The following is a 25,181-nucleotide window of genomic DNA, read 5'->3' on the forward strand; positions in this document are numbered from 1 at the left end:
CTCAACATAGAGCATGAAGACAAAATATTTTTGTAAATGTTTTCAAGTAATGATGGCGTTATAAACTACGTAAATCATCAGAACACCAAACGGAGCTTTTGCTATGTTTCCCCACGGACAGTTTTAATTGCCGGATTTGTGCATCATGGCGGATTTTGGTGCTTGATTCGAGACTTGGCGCCTCAGTAAAACAAATGTTAAGTGTGATTACATCCGAGTAAAGAAAGGACGTCGTGAAAGAATGTGTGTTGCTCCGAAGGTTTTAATTTCGCCTCTTTTATATTTATTTATATTTTTAATAAAAATGGTCAAACAGAAATGCACGCTGCTTAAATCACGCATTAATGAAATTAGTGGCGTTAAAATTAATTTGTGTTAACTCGTTATAAATGCCTTAATTTTGACAGCCCTAATTTGTACATAATTATTTGTCGATGTGCTATAGTAAAATGAAATAATAATTTGTGATCAATATTGTAAATGTAGATTGATTTCTCTTCGCTAAAGTGTTTCTCAAGCGCGTTCTCTCAGCACCACTGCTGCTACGTGATTATGACGTATCACAACACTACGGAGATCGAGGCGTGTCCTGAGAGTCACATAGAATACAAATTAACATGGCAGAGGTAGAGGTGCATCTTCCTGGAGACAGAACAGGAAAAGAACTTCTGGTTTTATTCAGTCTTTTTCTTTTTCGTTGTGCTGCGAAGGTCTGTTTGTGAAAGGGCCATGCGTTAGAAGTCCGGAGGCACTTAAGTAAATTTATGATTTGCTGTCTGTCTGAACCAAAGAAATAAAATAGATCTATATGTACCATGTTGAATTGCATACCATTATATTTTTGCCATTGCATTGAATGACATTGTGTAATAGATAGAAATAGAAATCGGATCGTATCGTATCTTTAATGTATCGTATCGTTGCCTATGCTTCGTAATGCAAATAGCATCAGCCTCAGTAATGGAGCTGCACATCCCTAATGCATCTTGTACAGATGTGGGCACATCAGTAGTCCAAGACAGATTTCATGTTTGTATATATATTTTTTATTAATTTGTTTTATTCAAGTTTTCATTAAGAATGCTTGTTTAAATCTGATGGTGACTGAATCAAAGCTAAGGCACAGTCTGGCCTTCAGACAAATATATTTTCCCACTAGGTGGATTCATTAATTTCCAAAGATGATGTGCAATCAATTTACAATCAGGTTAAAAAAATGTTTGCTTCAAGGCCAGCATCAACTCTCCCACTAACACTAGTTGCTTCACAGTTATAAAAAATCGAGAGAATATGATTCAGTTCAGCAACTTTCTTTTTGTCAAGGATACAATTATTGTTCTACAGTAGGAAAGGGGTGGTGATCATATACACATTAATTCTCCTAGTTTCTTTCAATGCACCATAGTAGCTATCTATCACAACATTTTATATTTTACCCATTCAATGTCCAGGCATGTAAAATATAAGCACCTTTAAAGCTTTAACTCGCTAAAGTACTAATGACCTCATTTTCAGTGCAACACTGCTCTTGTTTCCAATTTTCTGGCCCTTAAAGCCCCTCAGCATTAACACATTTATATAAAACAAAACTCTCAGGCGGTGCAAAAGTAAAGCAGGGTTGGCTGAGAGAAAACCGAGCACCATGTCTATGTTTCACTGCAGTTCAACTCGGTCTTGCAGTCGATCGCTCAAAATTACTAACTGCACCTTTAAATTTCAAGCAGTTCAATAGCCACTGTGTACCATTAATCAAAGCGTTCTTGTCTTTCTGCTCAGGATTGTCCTCAGATCCTGCCCTCGACTCAGATCTACATCCCAGTGGGAGTGACGAAGCCCATCACTCTGGCTGCCCGGAACCTTCCTCAACCGCAGTCAGGCCAGAGGAACTACGAGTGTATCTTCCACATCCAGGGAGAGACCCTCAGTGTCACGGCCCTGCGCTTCAACAGCTCCAGCATCCAGTGCCAGAAAACCATTGTGAGTACACGCGCGCACACACCCGCACAGCCTGACTTATGACACATCATCCATCTTACTCTGGACTGGAGGGAGGCGATGACGTTTTGTTCTAACATACAATGTGTTCCTCTCCTTCCTTCACATTTTCAGGCTCAGTAGAGCGCAGCCACACACAGGCACACACCGAGCATCAACAAATCTCTCCTTCTGCATTATGTACCGATCACTGTGGTGTTTCTTTTGTGTATGTGTGTAGGCTCAGAAAGTGGAGGATCATTGCACATTAAGAGTAAACAGAATGTTAATCCACTAAAGTTAATACCCAGAATTTTTTTTTCTCTCTTTAATGTGAGTGGAAAAAAGAGAGACACATGACCTTCAGGCCTCTGCTCTGAATGACTGCAGCACATTTGCGGCCACAGGACAGCACTAGTCTCTTACACTGCTCTGGTGTGACTCTTCTTCCAGTCTCCTCCACAGTTCGGTGACTGTAGTGGGTTTCTTGGCCATAATTTTGTTGCCGAGGATTTTCCAGAGGTTCTCTATTGGGTTGAGATCAGGACTCTGGGCAGGCCATGTCATTATTTCAATGTTTTCAGTGTCAAGGAACTGCTTTACCCGCTTTGCTGTGTGACATGGAGCGTTGTCCTGCATGAACACTGTGGGCTGATTGGGTGATGAACACAGGGAAGGAACCATATATTGTTGAAGAAGGTTCTGATAAACATTTGCATTCACTCTGCCATGTAGCTGTATAAGAGGCCCAACTCCTGCTGCAGAAAACATGCCCCAAACCATGACACTTCCTCCTCCACTTTTCACTGACTTCTTTACACACTTTGGGTTCAGTCTTTCTCCAGTTTGTCGTCAAACATAATGTTTCCCATCGGACCCAAATAAATTAAACTTGCTTTCATCACTGAAGTGAACTTTGGACCAGTTCTCCTCTGTCCACACAACATGCTCCTCAGCAAAGCTTAGTCTAGCCTTTTGATTCTTTCTGCTAATGAGAGGTTTGGTCACTGCAGAGTGGGCTTTCAGTCCAAATGCTCTTAAACGTCAAGACACTGTATGATGTGACAGATCCTTACACTGTTCAGCGCTGAACTGGTGAGCAATTCCAGCTGCAGTGTGGAAACAATTGCCCATTGAGATCCTCCGCAATATCCTGTCCTCTCTTGTATTTGTCTTCCGTGGACGACCAGCCTTTTTGGCAGACTTGAATGAGTTTGTGATGTTGTAAAGATTCAATATTATTGAAATCACAGATTTGGAACGACCAACTTGTCTTGCTATGGCTGATAGGGTCATCCCTTTGGCCTTCATCTGGACAACTTGATCGTGTGTGTGTGTGTGTGTGTGTGTGTGTGTGTGTGTGTGTGTGTGTGTGTGTGTGTGTGTGTGTGTGTGTGTGTGTGTGTGTGTGTGTGTGTGTGTGTGTGTGAGGATGTATGCATGTGTGTGTGTGTGTGTGTGTGTGTGTGTGTGTATGTATGTATATATATATATATATATATATATATATATATATATATATATATATATATATATATATATATATAAATACGCAGTGGTGTCTAGAGCAGCGGAGACGTGTTCTCTGGAATCACTCTTCATTGTCTGGCAATCCGATTGCCGAGACTGGGTTTGGCATTGCCAGGAGAAGGCTACTTGTCTGACTGCACTGTGCAAAGTGTAAAGTTTGGTGAAGAGGGATTATGATGTGGGGTTGTTTTTCAGGAGTTGGGCTCGGCCCCTTAGTTCCAGTGAAAGGAACTCCTAATGCTTTAGCAAACCAAGTCATTTTGGACAATTTTATTCTCCCAACTTTGTGGGAACAGTTTGGGGACAGCCCGTTCCTGTTCCAACATGACTACGCACAAAGCAAGGTCCATAAAGACAGGAATAAGTGAGTTTGGTGTGAAAGAACTTAACTGACCTGCACAGAGTCCTGACCTTAAACCGATAGAATACCTTTGGGATAATTTAGAGTGGGGACTGCGATCCAGGCGTTCTCGTCCAACATCAGTGTCTGACCTCACAAATGCGCTTCTTGAGGAATGGTCAAAAATTTCTATTAACACACACTTAAAACTTGTGGAAAGCTTTCCCAGAAGATTTAAAGCTGTTGTAGCTGCAAAGGGTGGGCCAACTTCATATTAAACCCAATGGATTAAGAATCAGATGTTACTCAAATTTATTTGCATGTGAAGGCAGACGAGTGAATACTTTTGGCAATATAGTGTGTGTGTGTGTATGTATAATACATGTATGTATATATGTGTGTGTGCGTGTGTGTGTGTGTGTATACATATACATGTATATGTATTTTTTCGTGGAAACTCCTATGCACATCCTGACCATTTCATTCCAGCTTCATAACTCCAACAAGCCTGCAGTGAGGTCTCAAAAGGGTGAAATCTAAGACAAGAAAACCCAAGTGCAGCATTTAGACACCCACATGCACGTAGTTTTATTTAGAACACATATTTAGTTGTGTGCATGTTTTTTTTTTTTTTTTTTTTTTTTTTTTTTTTAAGGATCACAGATGCTATGGGAATAGTGTTGTTGTCCCAACAATCTTAAACAACAATCTGTGCTTAATCCTTGAAATGTAGAATAAGTTCATAATAAAAAGAAAGTGTGTGTGTGTGTGTGTGTGTGTGTGTGTGTGTGTGTGTGTGTGTGTGTGTGTGTGTGTGTCAGAGAGAGATTTTACTGGATGTGAACTTGTGCACACTTTCATTTCCTCTTTGCCTTTTTTCACTCATGGCATCTGCCTTATGTCTGGATGTCTATTCAAAGACCCTTTAGTCCAGTTATCAGGGTTTGGTGTGCAGGGAGCAGCAAGGGTTCATGGGAAAGCTATGCCTGATTGGACTACACTCTGCTGAAGGAGTCCAGCTGGGATTCAGCACGTCTGCTCTTTATGGTCCATGTACTTATATAGTGGGGGTTTTTTTTTTTTTTTGCTTGCTTGCTTAGACATAAGGAGAGATATAAAATTTTTCCCTTGCTATCATGCCCAAGATAAAGGAGTGCACTCCCTCTTTTCTACCAGTCTGACACCGGACACTATGGCTGAAATGGGCCGGGAAAAGGATGGTGGAGATGGAGGAATAAAGGAATTCTGCTGATAGTGGGCAGCAGGTGTGTGTCTGTATGCCTGTGTGCATGATCGGGAGAAGCAGAGGTCCCTGATGAGAGCCAATTAGAAGAGACACAGATAAAATGATGATGAATTACAGTTTGGAAAAGGAGAAGGGTTCTGGCAGTGAATGAGGAGGGAGGGAGAGAGAGAGAGAAAGAGAGAGAGAGTGTTGAAGTAGGGATGGCGGTGAGAGCAGCAGAGTGTTGGCTGAGAGGAGCTCATGAATGACTGCAACCAAAACCAAAGGAAAGGATGGAGGATCTTTAGCTGGAAAAGGAGGCAATGCAGAAGTACAGTGTACTGAAAGCAGTTGTGGCTGCACCTGACATCTGTCTATCAATAGCGGAAGAGTGCAGGGAGTACAGGAAAGGAGGGGATGAGTTGGGGTGATGCGTGGGGTGATGCGTGAACATCTTAAACAGTCTCCCTCCTCCCCGTCACACATACAGTGTTTTGTGATTAGAGTAAGAGTAAGGGAGAGTCAGTACAATTCCATGATTTCTACTTGACAACATCACGCATACAGATGCTCATTTTTCTACATCAGGAGCTCACTGTCAGGGTCTGGAGAGTCCAATTAAACAGTCATGCAATTATTACTCTGCTCTACACCATTGAAGGTAATTTTGAAAATTATTTATGTAATTACAGTAGATCATTGGATATCCATTATGCTTACACACAGACAAGAATAATCAGCTACTTAGATGCTGCTATATTAAACAGCTGAAAACCAATATGATGGGAGGTCGAAAGGTCTTACATCAGCACTCATTCTGCACTCAAAGTGTGTAACCAGAGGGCTAGGTTTATTAAAAGTTAAAGCTCAGTTCAGAAGGTGTGGTCTAAAGCAGTGGTCCCCAACCCCCGGGCCGGCCTGCGGGTCAATTGGTACCAGGCCGCACACAAACAATACATATCTTACATTATTTCCGTTTTATTTATTATCTGATTCTAAACGATGTTTTATTTTGAAAAATTACCGGATTTTCTCCGCCACATCTGTCTATGACTCACTCTTGATGCATGCCATGATGCCCCGGTCACATGACTTACCTTAATCCGCTACCTTCTTAAAGGGGCTGCTCCGACCGCTAACACATATTACATCACCGCTAAACTGAAACCCTAAAGCTAACAAAATGAACAAAAAACAACACCGTGGATTCACGTTTATTATTATATTTTGAAAATACCAGTTTTCATGCCGGTCGTATCATTTTATTTTATTGTATTTATCCGCCACTCCTTAAAGGCCGGTTCGTGAAAATATTGTCTGACATTTAACCGGTCCGTGGTGCAAAAAAGGTTTAGACCACCGGTCTAAAGCATCTGTGTCATCTGTTACATCCATCATTACACACATGAGATCTTTGCCATTGGGATTGGTTGTTTACCTCAGTTCACCTGCTGCATATAATCTAATATATAATGCCGTATACCACACAATGCTTATTAATAATAGATATTAATGCTTTTTGGACGTTAGAAACTTTGAACATATCTTGATGTTCAGATTGTGGGCATACACAGCAAAATACCTATAAAAGGGTATTTTTTATATATTTTTACATCTAAATAAATAAACAGTTTGTTGCTTAAAACATCTTAAATTCTTACATTTAAATAATTTTCACCAGGTCTTCATTTACAAATGTCCCTGTAAAACTAGCGCTAATGCTCATTAAAATGCTCTCGCAGCACTTGAAAATGGGATTTTTCTGCTTTTGTTTTCTTAAAGTTGTAGTTCTTTCTTGCGCTAGTCCAAAGATCATTTGCTGTATTACGACTACAAATGAGAGCAACATGCAACAGCCAACCAACTTTGGTGCGAATCGCTCTTGGATTGTACCACAGACGTAAATCCGTATTTTATTTTCCAACCTCGGGGAAGTTTATCGATACTTGGCTTCAAAAGAAATTATTTAGGACTTGGCTTAGGCCAGTTGATAACATATTTGTGTTTTTGATGTTGTGATGTAGGTCTTAAATTTAATTCTTAATGGTCTTAAAAAGGTCTTAACAGTTTAACAAAATTTGACTTGGTGAAAGCTGCAGAAACCCTGTATTACTTAATATTGTAGTTTAAAAATAACTAGAAAAAGTTATCTACTATATATTTGCTTTGAATCGACCCAACACACTGCTACTGTCTGTATAAAGGCCACTTTGATTAGCATGACAGTGTGTTGGATGCTACACCACTGCGCTCTGATGTATAAAAATAGATTCAAGAAAAGCTCCAAACTGAATGAAGGACTAATGAAATTTTAATAACGATGATAACGACAGGCTCCTCATCGACCCCGTGTGCATCTCAGCTGACCCCACGCTGGAGCACCCTTTCAATAGGCTGCTTTAGCGTGTAAAAAGTGGCAGTGTTGCGATGTTGTGAAGACGCGCACCCACTAATTTCCACCCTCGTGAAGATTTATTGTAATTAATTGATTCACAGAGCTCATGAAGATGATATCCTTCCCTTCATTCCATAACCATAATAAACCATAATCCTGTGATTTAAAAAAAAAAAAAGATAGTGTTTATGAGCTCAGCATCAGTTGCAGCTCATCCTTACGAGCGTGGAAATCTTTTTCTGTCATTTTTGCCTCTATAAACAGTCTGAGACACTCCGAAGACAAGATGCTGCACAATTACTACAGAAGCATGAATCGTACAGTTCATGTTCTCTTATTTTCCTGCAAACAGAAGCAGCATGGTAAAGGTTAGCGTAAAACTAACTGGGACGTAACTTATATAACACAAAATACTTCATCTCGAATAGGCCCACAGAAGTGATAGATTTGTACATAATGAGATCACGGCTGCATGTGTGCATTTAAAGAAGACTTGAGAGAAATTGTGCCAGCTCTCTCCTCTTTGAAATCCTGTCTATATTTGCCTTCACATTCTGTTCTCATTACGTCCACCCTTTATACGCTTAAAGCCGAAAACTTCATTAACCACATTAACATCATCATTTACTTTTTAAATTATGGGTCACTCTTGCCTCTCCAGCGAGTCGTCCCCCGGCTCATTTGTATCAGCTGTGCTTAAGCTGGAACTAAAACCTAGTTGTATTGTAAATGATTAACTGAATGCTCGTGGAACTGAGTGTGTGGAGGCTCGAGAAAAGCCTTCAAACGGTCAGATATTCACATTCGCTACATTATATATTTCACTGCTGTTATTGAATTAGTTACGCGCGTCAATGCAAAGTCAAATGCTAACTACAGTACTTGAACGAAATGGCATAGAAGGGTGATTCTAAAGATCTGGTTCCAGTGAAAGACACCAACACACTGAAGTTCACTCACACTGTACGTAGGAGCAGCTGACGCAATGAAGAAAATGTGCCAATTAGAAATGTTGACCTTTATTGCTGCCTTTATTTTTGGTCTACTGACTTTTTCAGTCTAACCCAAAGAGGACTTGTTTTTCTGTGTATTAATAAAAAAGTCCAAACTTCTTATGTCTCTGTCTTTTCGTCCGTCTGTCTGTCTGTTCATCCACGTTGCTCTATCTTTCTGTCTGCCTACCTGTCTGTCTATCAATCGATCGATCTACCTACCACCACCACCACCATCACCCCTTTATTCATAAGTACATTCCTACATACATAAACCTATCCATACCATAAACAAACATATTTGAAGAGTCTTTAATAACTCAGTTGGTAAGTTTGTTTTATATCTTAGAATTGTAAAATGCCACCGCTTAATAATTAGTAGCTCCTTATTTTTAAGGCGATTGCCGCCCAGAATTTGTTCTCGATTAGTTCTTTTCGGGTTAAAGTTGACCTAGATAAACTCTATTCGCCCAGAGCGACTTTCCCCTTCAAGTTAAATTGCTTTTTCCTTTTTTTTTCCTTTTTTTTGCCAGGTGAATTTTATTACTGCTTGGCCTGATTGCTGCATGACTGTGTACTTTACATTCCAAATCGAGGAACAGCTTAAGAACAGCTGGTACAACCCGACTCAGGGGAGTGTTAACTGCCTTAGCGGTGTACTCCACCACACTGGGGTATATATCTCTATAACCTAGGGGACACAAGAATTAGCATATGCACGCGGAGAGGCAATTAGATAAGACAAGGCTTAGTAATCCGCTGTGTGTGAAACAGAACATTAATGGAAGGTCATGCCTAGCGCATGTGAAACATTCCTGTATGTATATATAAATAACGCTATATATTTGTATGAATAAAGCATAACGGTAGAATTCCTTTGTTTCAGTGTGTGTGTGTGTGTGTGTGTGTGTGTGTGTGTGTGTGTGTGTGTGTGTGTGTGTGTGTGTGTGTGTGTGAGATCTCTGCAGGATGGCTAGTGCACTGAGCAAAGTGTATTTTTAGTTCTTTATGCAGGTCTTTCAAAATGACTAATTATCTGAGTGTGACCCTTGCAGAGAGCATTCCACTCCTCTCACCCCCACCCCTCGCTCCCGCTCTCTTCTTCCTCGTCCCTTCTCCCAGCACTCCATTCCTCCTCATCACTCCCTCCCTACTCTGTTTCCCCATGATCTATGTTGCTCCAAGAGAGAGGAAGTGTGGGACGACTCGAGAGTGCCCTCTTCTTCTCTCGCAGATTCATTAATCCTTATCCTGCTTATTTATTTGCCTTTTCATGCTGTCTCTTGCGTGTGTGTGTGTGTGTGTGTGTGTGTGTGTGTGTGTGTGTGTGTGTGTGTGTGTGTGTGTGTGTGTGTGTGTGTGTGTGTGTGTGTGTGTGTGTGTGTGTGTGTGTGTGTGTGTGTGTGTGTGTGTGTGTGTACCTTCCAGACTAATTTACCTCAGACACTCTCCTATGTCTGAAGGCACTCGAAGCAGATAACATGAGATAGAAGTCTAGTATTTCCTCTGTTTATCTTGCTGCTGTTACTCACACTGGTTATTAGCACAAAATTGATAGTTCCATATGTTTTGTGTTCTGAGGAAGGTTTGATCCTACGTAGCCCATATTTGAGCAATTAAAGCTTGTTTACGTTAGCTTTTACCCCGCAGCCATTTCTATGCTGAAAACCATGGAGGTTTAGAGCTATACTATGTAAGAGTTAAATATCCGCTTGCTATTAGGACTCAGCAGTGCCTCTCTGACAGTCCTGGGAGTTGAACTCACAACCTTTTGCTTAGTAGTGCAGAACCTTGACAGACCCGAGAGGATTAAGAATGCTTTTAGATTCTTGGTGTGTGTGTGTGTGTTTTTTTTTTTTTTTTTTTTTTTTTGGGGGGGTTACTTTGGCCTCAGTTGGCTGAATGATTTTGTAAATTGCTTTTGATAAGAGCGCCTGCTAAATTATAAAATGTAAATGTGACTAGTGACTAATGGTGCGTTCAGGAGGAACTTGTGGATTTGTGCTTCCGGCGCGGTAAGCCAAACACGCTACATGCTCACACTGTTGAAGTGGGTGATGTTGGAGAAAAGGCTACCGGGAAATATTAACTCCGAGCTCAGACTGGCTCAGGGCCAAGGCGAGACGCTACATAGCAGTTACCTCCAGTGTGTGATGCAGCGACAATAACAGCGGAATGAATTCAGGTGGCTTTGGAAGTTATTGGAAAGGTCAAAGTATGACTAAAATTGCACTGTAATTTTTAGCCTCTTTTTTTTTTTTTTTTTTTTTTTTTTATACATTTACATGCTAAAAACTCAGCCACTAAAAAACCAATGAGCTGTTTATATGGATTATCTGTAAACATCAGCATGTACTGTGTAGAACATTTTGTTCAGATTGGCGCTTGTTCATCCGAGCTGTTGAACCCAAGCGCTCACACGTTCAATGGTTGTTCTTTTTTTTTTTTTTTTTTTTCTTCTCAGACTGATTGGTTTGTTGTAATAACACTGAATAAAGCATGATGTTGGGAACACCTCTAACTAGGTGTGAGAGGAACAAGACTTGCATGTTAATAAAACTGAGGAAGTGTGGGAGCGAGGAGTGAAACCCAGGAAGGTGGGCTGTGCGAACAAGAAACTGATGTAGCGTGACCGCTAAAGGACAGGGCGAATAATCCCTATTACCATGTCTCTACATACTGCACATGTGTGAGCCAGTGATTTTTTGTTTTTTTGAGTCTTTTACTGCTCACATGGTATTTGATTTTACCTTTGAGGATTAGTTTTCTTATATGTATCGATAACAGCATGTTTTTATTTTGCAGTATAATTACGACGGAAATGACATCAGTGACCTGCCAGTGGATCTTTCAGTGGTTTGGAATGGAAACTTCATCATTGACAACCCCTACAATATAAAAGGTACGTTTGCCAACTGACCAGAAGAACGCTCGGCATGCACTGTTGGTTTGGGCGTGTGCTCTGTTTAACCCCCCTGCCGCTTGTTTTTTTTTTGTTTTTGTTTTTTTTGTTTGTGTTTTGCCTTGTGTATGCACAGCTCACCTGTATAAGTGCTACGCTCTGAGGGAGAGCTGTGGCATGTGCTTGAAGGCAGATCCACGCTTCGAATGTGGCTGGTGCGTGCAAGACAAGAAGTGCTCGCTCAGGCAGGAGTGCGCTTCGCCCGAACACACATGGATGCACGCGTCAACCGGCAACAGCCGCTGCACACACCCTCGCATCACCAAGGTGAGCACCGGAGACTCATTCACACCAGGACCGCATTCAAGTCAAGTCGCTTAAAGGACGTAGTATTTTTATACTAAGTCTTATATAATTGATACTATCAAATAATGTGCTGTTAAACTATAATCGCCGATTGCAAAAAAAAAAACAACAACAAGGTTCTCCATTCAAGTTTCTACTCGTATTTGTTTTGCAGATCGGCCAATCAGAATTGCTCACGTCAGCTTCTGTTTTACCTCAAACACGGAGACTAAAACATAATTATCTTGCTTTGCCCGTTTGTGCCTTATTTAGCAATTCATATTCCCTGTTCTACAAGTGTTTGTGTGCTATATTTTGATGTGTGTAGAAGTGATGTATATACTTGGGATTCAGACACTCACCTGGTGCTGTCACTTTTAAGACAGGACATAAGCATAGACGCAGAACGTCCAAAAAGTCTGGAATGGTCTCCTCTGAAAAATGTAAACTCTGTCAGTCCAGACAAACAGATCACTGTCTTTAACAATTTATTTTTTTATTAATCGTTGCTTGGAGGATAAAAGGTTCAACAACCAGAAACAAACAAACAAAAAATAGGTTTTATGTCCTTATTGAGTTTCACACAATAAATCTTAATTTGGTGTGGGGAAAAAAACTATTATTTAAACCTTTATGCGCTGTAGGCTGTTGTGGCTCGAATACCACCGCTAGTCATGCTGCTTACAACTGAGCCATGAGCTGGTATGGTTATAGTAGAAGGATTTTTACTACGCAGTTTCATTATTGTGCAGAGACGAATAGTTAATCATTCTTCAGTTGCTGTAGATGAGGAAATACACATGCTGTACATGAGTAAAAATTCAAATATCCTGCTTAAATATTACTAAAGTGAAAGTTTTTTTTTTTTTTTTACCATCTCTACTATTGGTTTTGAATGGACTCGGGTATCAAAATTAAAAGCACTAATGAGAACTATATTTGAATAATTGATGCAGTTCACCGTTCCATTCACAATAGCTTTTAAAATAGAGATTTTTTTCTATAGTTACAGACACACATTGAGACCCTCACTTCATGCAAACTCTGTTTTCAGTTGTAGATTTATGGTTCTTATTTAACACAGTATATGTATTCACAGAGTAGAAAGTATGTTACATATTAAAATGAAGTGAAGTCAAAGTTCCCCATTAGGAAAATACTCTGGGGAAACAATACAGATTAAAAAAATGGCCACCACTGCTGTTCCATCAGGGTAACCAGGTTCCAAAAGAATAAAGATGGACGCACTCGCGTGTTTCACGTGCAATGTGAGGACAGAACACCATGCCAGATAGCTGATAGCTCAGCTAATCACAATGCACTGCATTCCAAACTTTGGATCGCACTTAACTAAATAAGTGCCATCTGATTATAACCTGACAACTTGTTCAGTTTCCAGGCATCTTACACATAGAACCAGGCGTCACACTGGAGCCTGTACCTGTCTGATAAACGAACTAATGTAATGTAGGGAAATTTCTTCACACTTATTCAATAGCACATTCTTTTCTCGTTACATCTACACACAATGTTCAGCAAGTGTGAGTTTAAGGATGGACTGCATTTGTGTATATATGAGAGGAAAGAAAGACTTCAGCATGTTTCATAGAATAAGCTAAGCGTAAAGGTGGGAAATGAGATGTAAAGACTGCTCCAAAGGTGTTTTTTTTGTATGTGTGTGCGTGCTGTTATAAGCCTCAGGTGTTATACAGAGTGTGAGTTCTTGGAGTTTGGGCCTCAAGCCATCTGTTGCTGTTTGAGTGTGTGTGCGCACTTAGCTGGAGACGTAGGTCATTGTAACTGTCTAATTTAGTGCTGATTCTGCCCGCTGAGACGCCACAACCTGTCATCGAACTACGAGGTTTGCGTGTCCACGTGTGTGTGTGTGTGTGTGTGTGTGTGTGTGTACACGAGGTTCTGGCACAAACCCTCTGGACTTTCCCCATTCATTTCTATCACTCTGTGTTCTCAGCATCATTTTTTTCCCCTTTCTCAGTCGTCCTTTTTTTTTTTTTCTTTATGCAAAAAGATTTGCTTTCTTATCCATTTTGCCACTAATTGAATATTATTTAGCGGAGGACTTATGCACTGAAAAAAAAACATCACTTCCTGCCAAATGAAGGTCCCGCTTTGTGGTGTGTAGTGCAGTGTGCTGAGCTGAGCTGCGACTCGCTGGATTAACTCTTCATTTCATTAGGCACCGAGAAAGAGGGATGGAAGTTTACCGATAGATCTTTGGGGAACATTCTTTTAGGATAACCTCATCTTCTCTCTTTTTTTTTTCCTGTCACCCATTTCTCTGTTTCTCAGTTCATCCCAATTTTTCTTCTACTCCACCCAGCACTCTGTATTCATTCACTGTTCTTGACTCCTGAGACAAATTTACTTCCCGTTATCTCTCCTCTTATTTATTCCCTCCTCTCTTCTTCACCGTCTCTTCTTTTCCTCACTTTCATTTTTTCTACTTCTCTTATCATCTCTCTTCACTTTCGCTTCATTGCTCTTTTCTTCACATTTTCCTCCTCTTTTCTTTTATTTCCCCACTTTTCATCTCCTCTACTCTATTCTTATCTCCTCTATTTCACTTCACTTCTTTTCTTCCCACTTACCCTGTCCTTTCCTCTTCGTCTCTCTACATTATTTTTCCTTCTCTTCTCGATTCTCCTCTCTCTTTACCTCACCTCTTCATCCTCCTCCTTCTCTGTTCCTTGACTCTCCTCTACTCTCTCTCTATATATTCTCTTCGCCTCTTCTGTTTTTTCCTGAGTCTCTTCACCTACTCCTTTTTGACCTCCCCTCTTCTCTCTCTTCTATATACGTCTCTCCTCTCCTCCCCTCCTTTCCTCTCTGAGTATGCTGGATGATTAGTTTTCTGCTCCTCCAAGCCTTATTTCAGGTGTTATTAAGAACAAATGAACTCTTTTGTCATGTTCTAACACTCTTTGCGCTCCTTTTCCCCTTCACCCTCACACTCTCACACACGCACAATTCAGCTCACACATCGTAGCCTCTTACCTCGCATCTCGCGCTTTCACATGCACTCATCATTGCTTCTTTTTCTCCGCACTAACATCCTCGCAGGTGCTCGCCAGAGGTGAGAAACAGAGAAAGGAAAAAAAGCTGTTCAGTGAGCTTTAACTTAAGAGGGCTCCGGGAGTTGTTGGGCGAATGCAGTGCTCTCTGTTCTGTACTAGTGCACACTCGGTGTAATGACTGATGGCTAAAAGCACTCCTTTCTCTGGCACAGTTGTTTCCGGAGACGGGCCCACGCCAGGGAGGCACCCAGCTCACCATCACAGGGGAGAACCTGGGCCTGCAGTTCCGCGACATCCAGAACGGCATCCGCATCGGGAAGGTGGCCTGCCAGCCAATCGAGGAGGAGTACATCAGTGCCGAACAGTGAGTTCCTCCAATTTGTCATTTTACCCTTTGTCTCTTTCGCCGGCTTCCTCTCTCCCTCTCTCGTTTATCATTTATAGCACTTCTGTAATATAAGGTGCTGGTTTCTGCATACTAATTTACTGACTCTCGGCCATTAAGTAATGGCCGGTATTGAACCCTTTGTAATGTTTAGCATTAGTCCATTGTAATGGCGGTGTAATAACGTGATCTAATGTGTGAAAGATAACTGCACTTTGATAACTCTCTCGCTGAGGGCCAGAATGACTGTGACAGCCGTTTAACCTTGCCCAGAGGAGCTGATTACGTCTCGCTATTAAGATGAGCAGCTTTAATTGAACCTGATTTGTCGTTTCTGGATCAGGCAAGGTGAAAAACCCTGCCCTCGGACTGCCTGTGTGTGTGTGTGTGTGTGTGTGTGTGTGTGTGTGTGTGTGTGTGTGTGTGTGTGTGTGTGTGTGTGTGTGTGTGTGTGTGTGTGTGTGTGTGTGTGTGTGTGTGTGTGTGTGTGTGTGTCAGAGATTGTGTGTGTGAATGTCAGGGGTCACCACAAGTTCATTTAGACAGGAAACCGACATTTAAGACAATTATGCACTACACACACTTTATTTTGCCATGCAGCATGATTTATTAAACTAACCAAGTGTGAATCAGAAGCTCTTGTAGGCGTTCACAAGAAGAAGAAAAAAAAAGAGTGGCTCTGTCGTCTCCGACCAGATTTGTCATAATCTGGCCGCTCTGTAATCGCCATGGGGATGCTGTTGCCGTGGTAGCGGTTGTATTGGAACATGGAGACGTGTGTCTCTGTGGGCTTAGTGCCATGGCCACCTGCACAGGGGAAGGAGGCAGGGGAGCTGATAACCCACTATAGGCGGAGGACATACCCCAAGGCATGATGGGATCGCTGGACGTTTCATTAATCACAGGGATGCTAATATACACGCACACACCACGCACACACTCTGCACCCAGCTAATTAACCCACCAGTGAAAACACATGCAAAAGGTCCAGCTGTGTGTGTGTGTGTGTGGGGGGAACGAAAGAGAGAGGGAGAAAGAGCGTGCCCTCAGGTACCCTACCAACTCAGCTCTGCTCTCCTCACTATCCTGTCTTGCTCCTCGATCACTGCTGAAATGGGTTTTCATTAGAGCAGTGGGGGGCCTTAGGCTACTTCCAGAGCGCTCTCAGCTCTCCCTCATTCATCTCTCATCCATCTCTTTCTCTCTCTCTCCCTCCCTCTCTCTTTGTCTATCTTTTCAGCACCGTGTTAAACTCGCTAGTGAAATTACTGGCATGCGTGTCGACGTAGTGGTTTTACATTTTAATGAGGATGAGAAATTTGCACCCTGACATAATTAAAAGATAACAATTGACCAACAAAAGACAAAATAAGAATATTCAAAAACATGAATGATGTCCAGTAGCATCCTGTGTGACCTGATATCAAAAGTATTTCTCTGAATTATTTGCTCGCTGTATTTGTATTTTTCTCTCTCTCTCTCTCTCTCTCTCTCTCTCTCTCTCTCTCTCTCTCTCTCTCTTTCTCTCTTTCTCTCGCTTTCTTTACATTTACTGTGTGTGAACAATTTTTTGTAAATGACTAAATATAATTTTAGACTAAGACATGGCGTCCAGTGATTTAAAAATCTTGCGTAAATGGGTAAAATAGTAAAACCTTGATCTTTGATCTTGGAGATTATTTATGTATCGTATCTTCATCTATATATATGTATGTATGTTTTTTTTTTTTTTTTTTATGAAGTTTGTGATGGTAGACAACACTGGCTATATGAAACCCCAGTTAACAAATGCTGTGTTTAACATTGCTTAGTTACAGATAAAGGCATATGCCATTCTACATATATATAATTAGACTGAAATAGATTAACAATAGATTAATATTAGATTAATATTTTGCACCGACATATGAACACGATGGAGGAATATCTTGAAAGCGATGCGAGATGTGCTGTTCGAGGAAGTGTGAAAATCTGGATGTTTTTACGTTCTGCCTGTAGGATCGTGTGTCGGGTAGCAGACGCTACGGGCTACCGTGTGCAGGAGGCTCAGGTGGAGGTGTGCGTGCGAGACTGTCAGCCCGAGTACAGAGCTGTCTCCCCTAAAGCTTTCACATTCGTGGTGAGTGCCGTTATTACCTCCAGCTCTAGCTGTGGAGTGGTAGAAGTGTGAAAAACAGTATAGTTCTTTTATACCGAGTCTTTTACTATACATGGAATGCGGATTAGTGTTTTAATAGAGGTGGGTGATATGGCAAAAAATATCCCATCATGCACTTGGGAGAAAGGGCTCCCCAATATATATGAAATTAAACAACTACAGGAAGTGCTTGTTTTTTTTTGGTTTTGTTTTGTTTTTTAGCAGCACCGACTAACCGTTTTATTTCTCTTATATACCACACCATTTTTCCCAATGATTTTTATTATTATTTACTAAACAAGACACTGCATATTGTCTCCAGGGACACAGTGTTCAAAAAATGTTGAGGAAATGTTACTTCCTTTCTTCACTTACATTATAGCAGCAATAAACAGTAGTTTTCTCACCTGTTTTATTTTTATAAAAAAAAAACAAAAAAAAACAACGTCTTCCTTCAGAGAAACTGCGAAGGCTTTGCCCTGTAAACATCTTTACCTCTGACTATTGCATATTGCTGACACAGAGGAATGTTGTTCTTTATTAACGAGGGTTTTTTTTTTCCTACTTTGTTTATTATAAAACTTACAAAGAGCAGTGGTTGTGCAAGTGACTGCGTAAGCTGTTACTGGAGAAATGATATTAGATTAGAATGCACACATTAATATAAACCTGTGATTCGAATTACAGTCGGCGCTATTGTCAGAGCCGTGCTGTTCTAGGGAAACTAATCAGCACTTTCTCAACAGTTAAACATAAGAATTCAGCAGCTCTGGATTCTTTTTTAGTTGTTTTCAATAGTTTGTTTTATAAATTCTTGCAATTGTTTTTAGTGTCTTACGATATCATTAATAAAGGCATCAATATCACAGAGGAGTAAAATAGCTCGATAATGTAGTATGTACATATAATTTTGTATCAAAGACTTGTTATATAATACATTGTTCATATGAATAGAATAAATGTAATAAGTGAAATATGAAATGTCATAAAATGGGTAGAAAACTGAACCCAAAAATATGAATAAACATACATTTGAAAAGGTTTTGATCGTAGATGATTTTTTTTTTTGTCCTTATCATCTGAAACTCCTCATATACACTGCTGTTATGCATATTTAAACTGTAGCTCATGCACTTAATGATTTAACCCTAACCCTCTTTTGTGACTGTGTGCGTCCTCAGTCGCCGTACTTTACACGGGTCATCCCCTCCCGTGGGCCGTTCTCTGGCGGTACAAAGATAACGATCCACGGCAGCCATCTGAACGCCGGCAGCACCGTGTCCGTCAAAATCGGCCTCAATACCTGCCGCTTCGAGAGGTAACCATCATCTCTCCTCACACTTTTTTCCCCATGGATCGGTGTACATGCTTAAAGCGCAACCTGCTGCTTTATGTACCAATATCCTGAATTGCAAAAGAGCGTCCATTCAAAAAATAATAATAATAAAATGAAGTGTATGATCTGTGTAAATCTCATAATATCTGTCTGCTCTGATGTCTGGGTAAAGGATGGAGATTAGTTCCTAGGTTTCACAAAGTGCACACTGCGATTTATTTATTTATTTGTCTGTTTGTTTACTTATCCGGCGCGGTGCGACAGAGGAAGTGCTGCTTCTTCCGGCAAGCTCTCGCCACCAGCACTTCAGAATTTGTCCAGCATCTGGCATTCAATCTCAGCTAGGTGGTTTATCCTATGCCTAAAGCGATTCCTCATGGTGGAAATCCACTTCCATACACCCTATCTGCATACCCACACACTGTCTGACATGTTGTAAGGAGCGACAGGCATGCAGGAGGATTTGAAGACACACAGAGGGTAGCTTGATTTGGGCCTGCCAAGTGGGATGTGTGTATGAGACACAGACAGAGAGAGAGAGAGAGAGAGAGAGAGAGAGAGAGAGAGAGCGAGAGAAAAGAAGGGTTTTGTGTACTTTCATATCTGGGGCGGCCCACCATGTGGGCTCCTACAGCCAGACTCCAACAGCGTGCAGGAGGGAAACAGAGCCTTTCGCCTACACACACTTCATACCTCACTGAGGCGGATGGGCTTTTTTTTTTTTTCTCCTGAATAATATTGAGTGCTCTTAAGAGTGTGTGTGTGTGTGTGTGTGTGTGTGTGTGTGTGTGTATATGTATGTGTGTAAAGGGCTTTTTGTTTAAGCAGTCATTCATTGGCTTATCTAGCCCCTGCAAAATCTTCATGTCATTTCCTCTCCTATCTCTAGTTTTCACTCTCGTCTGCTTCTTTACACCTCTTGCCATCCTTTTCTGTCTCTTCTCTCTGCCTCTCTCTCTCTCTCTCTCTCTCTCTCTCTCTCTCTCTCTCTCTCTCTCTCTCTTTTTTTTTTTTTTTTCCCTTTCTCTCTCTCCCTGCACTTCTGACAACAACCTTGTCAAAATATGTACAGAACTCTGTGGGTATCTCGGCTGCGTGTTGTGAAAAATGGTTGCCAGGGCAACACGGAGAGAGGATCAGTATAAGAATTCCATGCACACACGCTTGCACATGCTGAGACACACTCTTCATCCGAATCAGGAAGATGAGAGAAGTGTCTCGCTTTTGTTTTATTCGTTCCTCATTATGCATCCTATAAATTTTTCCAACCTGAATGTTCTGTAGTAATGCTTGGAGAAACACACACACACACACACACACACACACACACACACACACACACACACACACACACACCCACACCCTAAATCAACACTTCTACTATTTGTATCGAATAAAAGACGCTGTAAACTGTGTCATTGTTTGAAAGTCAGGAATGAGAAAAATGATATTGTATGCTTTGCGATTCTATTTTGCATCGGTGCGTACAAAACCACACAATCCGACTTCTGCAGCAATTGGTTTGTAATTGGAAAACGGCAGAAGAAAACAGAGCAGGGTTTGGTTTTTTAAAATTCAAATGAAAGGACTTATGTTAAGGGATTATAATTGTATACTGGCACACAGAACAAACAACTATTACCTGTAGCTGAACACTGCATTAGTATCAAACGCTCAAAACATCACATTGAGACAATTCCATTATTTCATATGGCATAAAAATCCACATTTCCTATTATTCACATATACACTATCTGGACAAAAAGTTTAGACACCATGGACATCCATGAGATTCATATGTGCTTTTTGAACACACTATTCTACATTTGCTGTTATAATTGTCTCCACTTTACAGGGAACATGTTCCACTAGATATTGCAGTGTGCTTATGGAGATTTGTTCTCGTTCAGACACCAGGGCATTAGTAAAGTCAGGTATTGATGTAGGGTGAGGGTGCAGTCAGTGTTCCAATTCATCCCAAAGATGTTCAGCAGTGTTGAGGTCAGAGCTCTATAGCAGACCACACAAGATCTTCCACTCCAACCCATGTAAACCATGTGTGCACAGGGGTATTGACATGCTGGTACAGGTTTGAGTCTCCTAGATCAAGTGAAGGGAACATTTACTTGATCCAAAGACATCCTATACAATTGTGTGCCTCCAACTTGGAGCTGAACACAACATGGCTGAAAAAGACTAGTCTCCCAATATTTTTTTTCCATATAGTGGATGTAGAGTGGATTTTAAGTGCTGAGTGGCATACAGATGAATAATAGCTTGAAGAAAGCTTTCTAGAATGTCCCTTGGGACAGTTTTTTAGCTACATAAAATCCTGCCTAATTAAAAAAAAATATAATGTTTAAGCGGAAAATAAAGTCTGCCATAAAGTGTCTTAGCTGAAAAAAACAAGATTTTTCTGTTGCCATACATTAGGAGACTAACAGTAGAACATCCCACTAAAAACCTTTTTTAAATATATGTTTATGTATATACTGTGGAAATTCTAATAGCATTTGAACTATGGCATTTATTCTGAAAGCTTTAATGGAAGTACATTAAGGCTAGGGTGTTTCATGATGAGAACTGTGTGTTAAATGTAGCAAGAGGTTGTACCAAAAAACAATTAGGGGGGAAAAAAAAAAAAAAGAATTGATTTAGAATTGCAGCCTGGCTCTCTACATGGACATCTAGTTGAAACATGAGTTTCTCTAAAGATTCTCACTTTTGTGTCTGTCTGCTTGTAATGACTTGTGTGTGTGTGTGTGTGTGTGTGTGTGTGTGTGTGCTCCAGGCGCAGCGCGAGAGAGATTGTATGTGTAACTCCAGCGGGTTTGGCGATCGGCGGCACTCCGGTGATGGTGGACATTAACTTTGCTGAGCTGAGGAACCCTGAGGTGAAGTTCAACTACACGGACGACCCGACAATATTGAAGATCGAACCCAACTGGAGCATTACCAGGTACACAGGCGAAGACGACTGGATGGACGGATAGACATCTACACTGATAACACATAGCAGAGTGGCCAGAGAAGTACAGCCATATGTTCGAGTTAGAAGTGTTACTAAAAGATTGTAGGGTGTGTAGGTGAAATGTAGAATGCTTGAGACGTGTGTGTGTGTGTGTGTGTGTGTGTGTGTGTGTGTGTGTGTGTGTGTGTGTGTGTGTGTGTGTGGCAAGCTGAACGTGTGACTGGGTGAACACCGACTTTTTTTCCCCCATTATATTTCAGGCCATGTAGGAACATCCACAGTTGTTCTTTTCTCAAGTGTTTTTCTCGTACATGATGCATGTTGCATGCTTGAGATCCAGAGCGAAGACAGACAGCCATGTCTCCAGGGATCACACCAACATCAGAGTTGACAGGGGAAAAAAGAAAAAAATGGCCGCCACCGGGACCATGTTTCAAAACAGTGGCATACTAGCATCCCGAAAATGAGAGCAACCCTTGTGTCATGCGACTACAGAGCTTAGGCAGTAGCGAAAGGTGTGAAACAGCAAGAGACTGAGCATGCGAATGCATTAGCTCGCAGGGAATGACCTCTTTAGGCCTCATATTTGCTGTTGCTGTGATCCCATCAGAGCTTTGCTTGACTGACAGTCTTGCAATGAGTTTCCTTCCCTTCATGCAAAGCAGCCGCTCACTTTTCCTGCTGACTTAAACATCTGTAATATCACAATGTTCTACTGACGAGGCAAGTATCGGCCCATGAGTCTCGGCTGACCTCTAGTTAAGCCTAACCATCTCACGGTGTACACACACGCATGCACAACCACACTTGCTCTATAGACTACCACCTTTTCTAATTACATCAGTTATCAGTGATAAGTCCCAGTGGGGATTTTACACAGGAAACTATGAAATTGCTCACCAGAGAGAGTGAGGGACAGAATGAGGCTTTTAGATGGACTATATTTACCTTTTTAATTACCTATCTGAATGTGTGAGTGTAATGATCAGTAATTGCTAAATCACAATTTAATCACAATTAATAGGTAACCCGAGGCTAATTATCTCATTAAGTTGTCATCTCTGCCACTATGCTGACCCACATGGGTTAACGGCTAATTCGTATTTACAGAAGGCAGCATGTTATGAGAGCATTTTCTGTATTTTGGAATGGAATATGAATGGATCAGGGCTTGCCTAGTTTGTCACTTAGCCATCTCTACATACTCGATTTTGGAGGTTTTGAGTGTTTCTCTCAGCGTGTGTATTATGACCACAGTTAGTTGGCACTTATCCATTAGTGGACTCCAAATCAGTTTAGGAAGCTCAATGGGGGAAGGTTTATGAATGACTAATAAGGTTTTTCACACATTCCTCCTAATATGTGATTTAATCTTCAAAAGTCATAGCTTTTCCAAATTCCCTGAAACTTTATTATTGTGGTTACACTTTTTCGGGGGAAGTTCATTTGAGTGCACACAATACCGACCGTGTTACCGCATTGCTTTATTTGGTGAGGAGAATGTGTCCGAGAAGCTCACTGGAAAATCGTATTCAGCATTAAACATGTAACATGCAAGTGTTCTTGCACCTCAGACTACAAGAATCCATTATGTTTCAGCTTGCACATGCAGGCTGGGCAAGCAAAGATGGGCATGCGTTCAGTATGGCAGAACTGCCAATCAGATGCTCTTGATTAGCATTTTACTCTCTTTTTTGTTTATTAATACTGTATAGTTGTGAAAATATCGGACTATTTGACCAGTATCTGCATAAAATGTATAGAGGTACGTGCGTGGGAGATTTTTTGATGAACGTCATTGACGGCAAACTATATGTAAGCGCTTATCTTTACAGACTAAATAATACATAAGGAGTAAAACACTCAGGGAAGTGCTGTTATAACACCTATTGGGATGTGTTAAAATAATCAGTGACAGGGTGGTGTGATTCTGTTACCACCTTGAAGTTGAGACTTTTTTTTTTTTTTTTTGTATAATAACATGGCCTGAAGCCCAGTCTTTTTTTAATTTAATAAGACAAACAAAATGCAGTTTGTTTTGTTTCCAAGCAACACAAACGTGCAAATGAACCTTAATCTGTGACCACGACTCCAAGAGAGCAAATTGGCTGTGTTCTAATAGAAAGAGGGGTGGCGTACTGTCTCCTATCAATCACAGCGACACTGATGATCAGTCATGGGGGTCTGTGAACTTGCGTATGCAGAAGAGTGCGGATAGCGCTTTTCCCAGTGTGTCGCCCCCCCGATGTTGCATGACCAGCAGCTTTGAGTGAAGCACTGTTAGGCTTCACCCTCGCTGCTTGGTAGCTGTTATGTAATAGAGGAGAGCTTTGTGATGAGCTTTGTAAAAACTCTCCTATCCTGAAAACTCTTTTTAAGGAAAATTTATTGACCGTTGCAAAGACACCCAGGACTGAATAAATGTTAAATAAAGCTCTTTGTGCTAAAAAAAAAAAGCCATGCCAAATAAACAATTAATGTTTTTTATTATTATTTTTTTAACAAACTTTTTTAGCTGTTTGTTTATTATTAGTCATAGGTTATGCGCTGCATCTGCCATACAAGTTCCTGTTAATGACTATATGTTACTATAGAAACGAGCGCATCTCAAAACCCGGCCAATCAAATTCGCGAATTCAGAAGCGTCATGGTATAAAAGGTACTTAGAATAGATTCAAGGAGATTAATAGATTTGCTCTCAGTTTGTCAGTCTCTTATAATGCACTCCAGCACCCTAGTGTGGTAAATACACTTGACATGATGGGTTGCTTTCAGAATGGCTGAAGTGTGTATTATGGAGGATTGTGTTGCTGGGTTGTGTTTGGCAGAGTGGTTAATGCAAGGGCATCCGTAGGCACGGGAAATAATAGAGTCTAGGTAGTTGAAAACATCTTCTAGAAGAAATGTATAAATTATTGCTTTTACAGCCTCGTATCTTTTCTTCAGTGGTGGGACTCCGCTGACTGTCACTGGAACTAACCTTGCCACTGTGAAAGAGCCCAAGATGAGAGCAAAGTCTGGTGCAATCAAGTCGGTTAATGTAAGTGTATACACACTCACTCACACAAAACTGTCGTGGGGCTGTGTATATAATTATCTCATTTTTGCAGCTTGGACTCCAAAATCCCACCAGAGTCTTTAGTTGTGTCCCTTTTGCACAATAAAATACAGCATTTCCCCATAGAAACCGATCTGTGTGGGGGGGTTGTTTAATTGCCCTCCCAGTAACCCTGCCTTAAGCCTTTATGCACATGTGTGTCTTTCTGCAAGTGTCTGAGTGCCGATGTGTGCCACTGCATCTCCTTTAAGCAGTTTAACCTTTTAAATGTCAGCCGCTGACAGAAAATCAGGTCTAAAAGAGAAGTTGGCGAGGTCTGCGACTGAGCCCCTGTGGGGCTGGAGGAACCTTTCTCCAACGCCACCTACGCACTTATATCCCCTTACTTCTCCTTATCCTACTGAGTCCACTCCTTCCTTCTACTTTTTACCTTCAGTCAGTCCATATATCTACACTGAGTTTATGTCAAACATCACACTGGGGGTGAAAAAGCTCTATAAAGCACTTGAAGCTTTATATATTTTGTTATACTCAAAAGGGTATTGCTTTTTTTTTG

The 25,181-nt window shown here is 41.0% G+C and overlaps 1 protein-coding gene across 6 annotated transcripts in view; it reads left to right on the forward strand.

The window, feature by feature from the left end:
• Positions 1-25,181, forward strand: part of plxna1b (plexin A1b) — a 191,154-nt gene that overhangs the window by 142,478 nt on the left and 23,495 nt on the right. For all 6 annotated transcript variants that reach the window (XR_014531279.1, XR_014531280.1, XM_083527835.1 and 3 more), the window contains exons 10-17: positions 1,777-1,977; positions 11,262-11,358; positions 11,495-11,685; positions 14,951-15,102; positions 17,122-17,242; positions 18,442-18,578; positions 21,388-21,555; positions 24,514-24,607. Coding sequence is in view for 4 of the 6 variants with exons in the window: in XM_083527835.1 (XP_083383961.1) it covers positions 1,777-1,977; positions 11,262-11,358; positions 11,495-11,685; positions 14,951-15,102; positions 17,122-17,242; positions 18,442-18,578; positions 21,388-21,555; positions 24,514-24,607 (1,161 nt within the window). In the remaining 2 variants the exon portion in view is untranslated. The remainder of the gene's footprint in view (positions 1-1,776; positions 1,978-11,261; positions 11,359-11,494; positions 11,686-14,950; positions 15,103-17,121; positions 17,243-18,441; positions 18,579-21,387; positions 21,556-24,513; positions 24,608-25,181) is intronic.

The sequence above is a fragment of the Silurus aristotelis genome (assembly GCF_946808225.1).
Source record: "Silurus aristotelis genome assembly, chromosome: 2".
NCBI lineage: Eukaryota > Metazoa > Chordata > Actinopteri > Siluriformes > Siluridae > Silurus > Silurus aristotelis.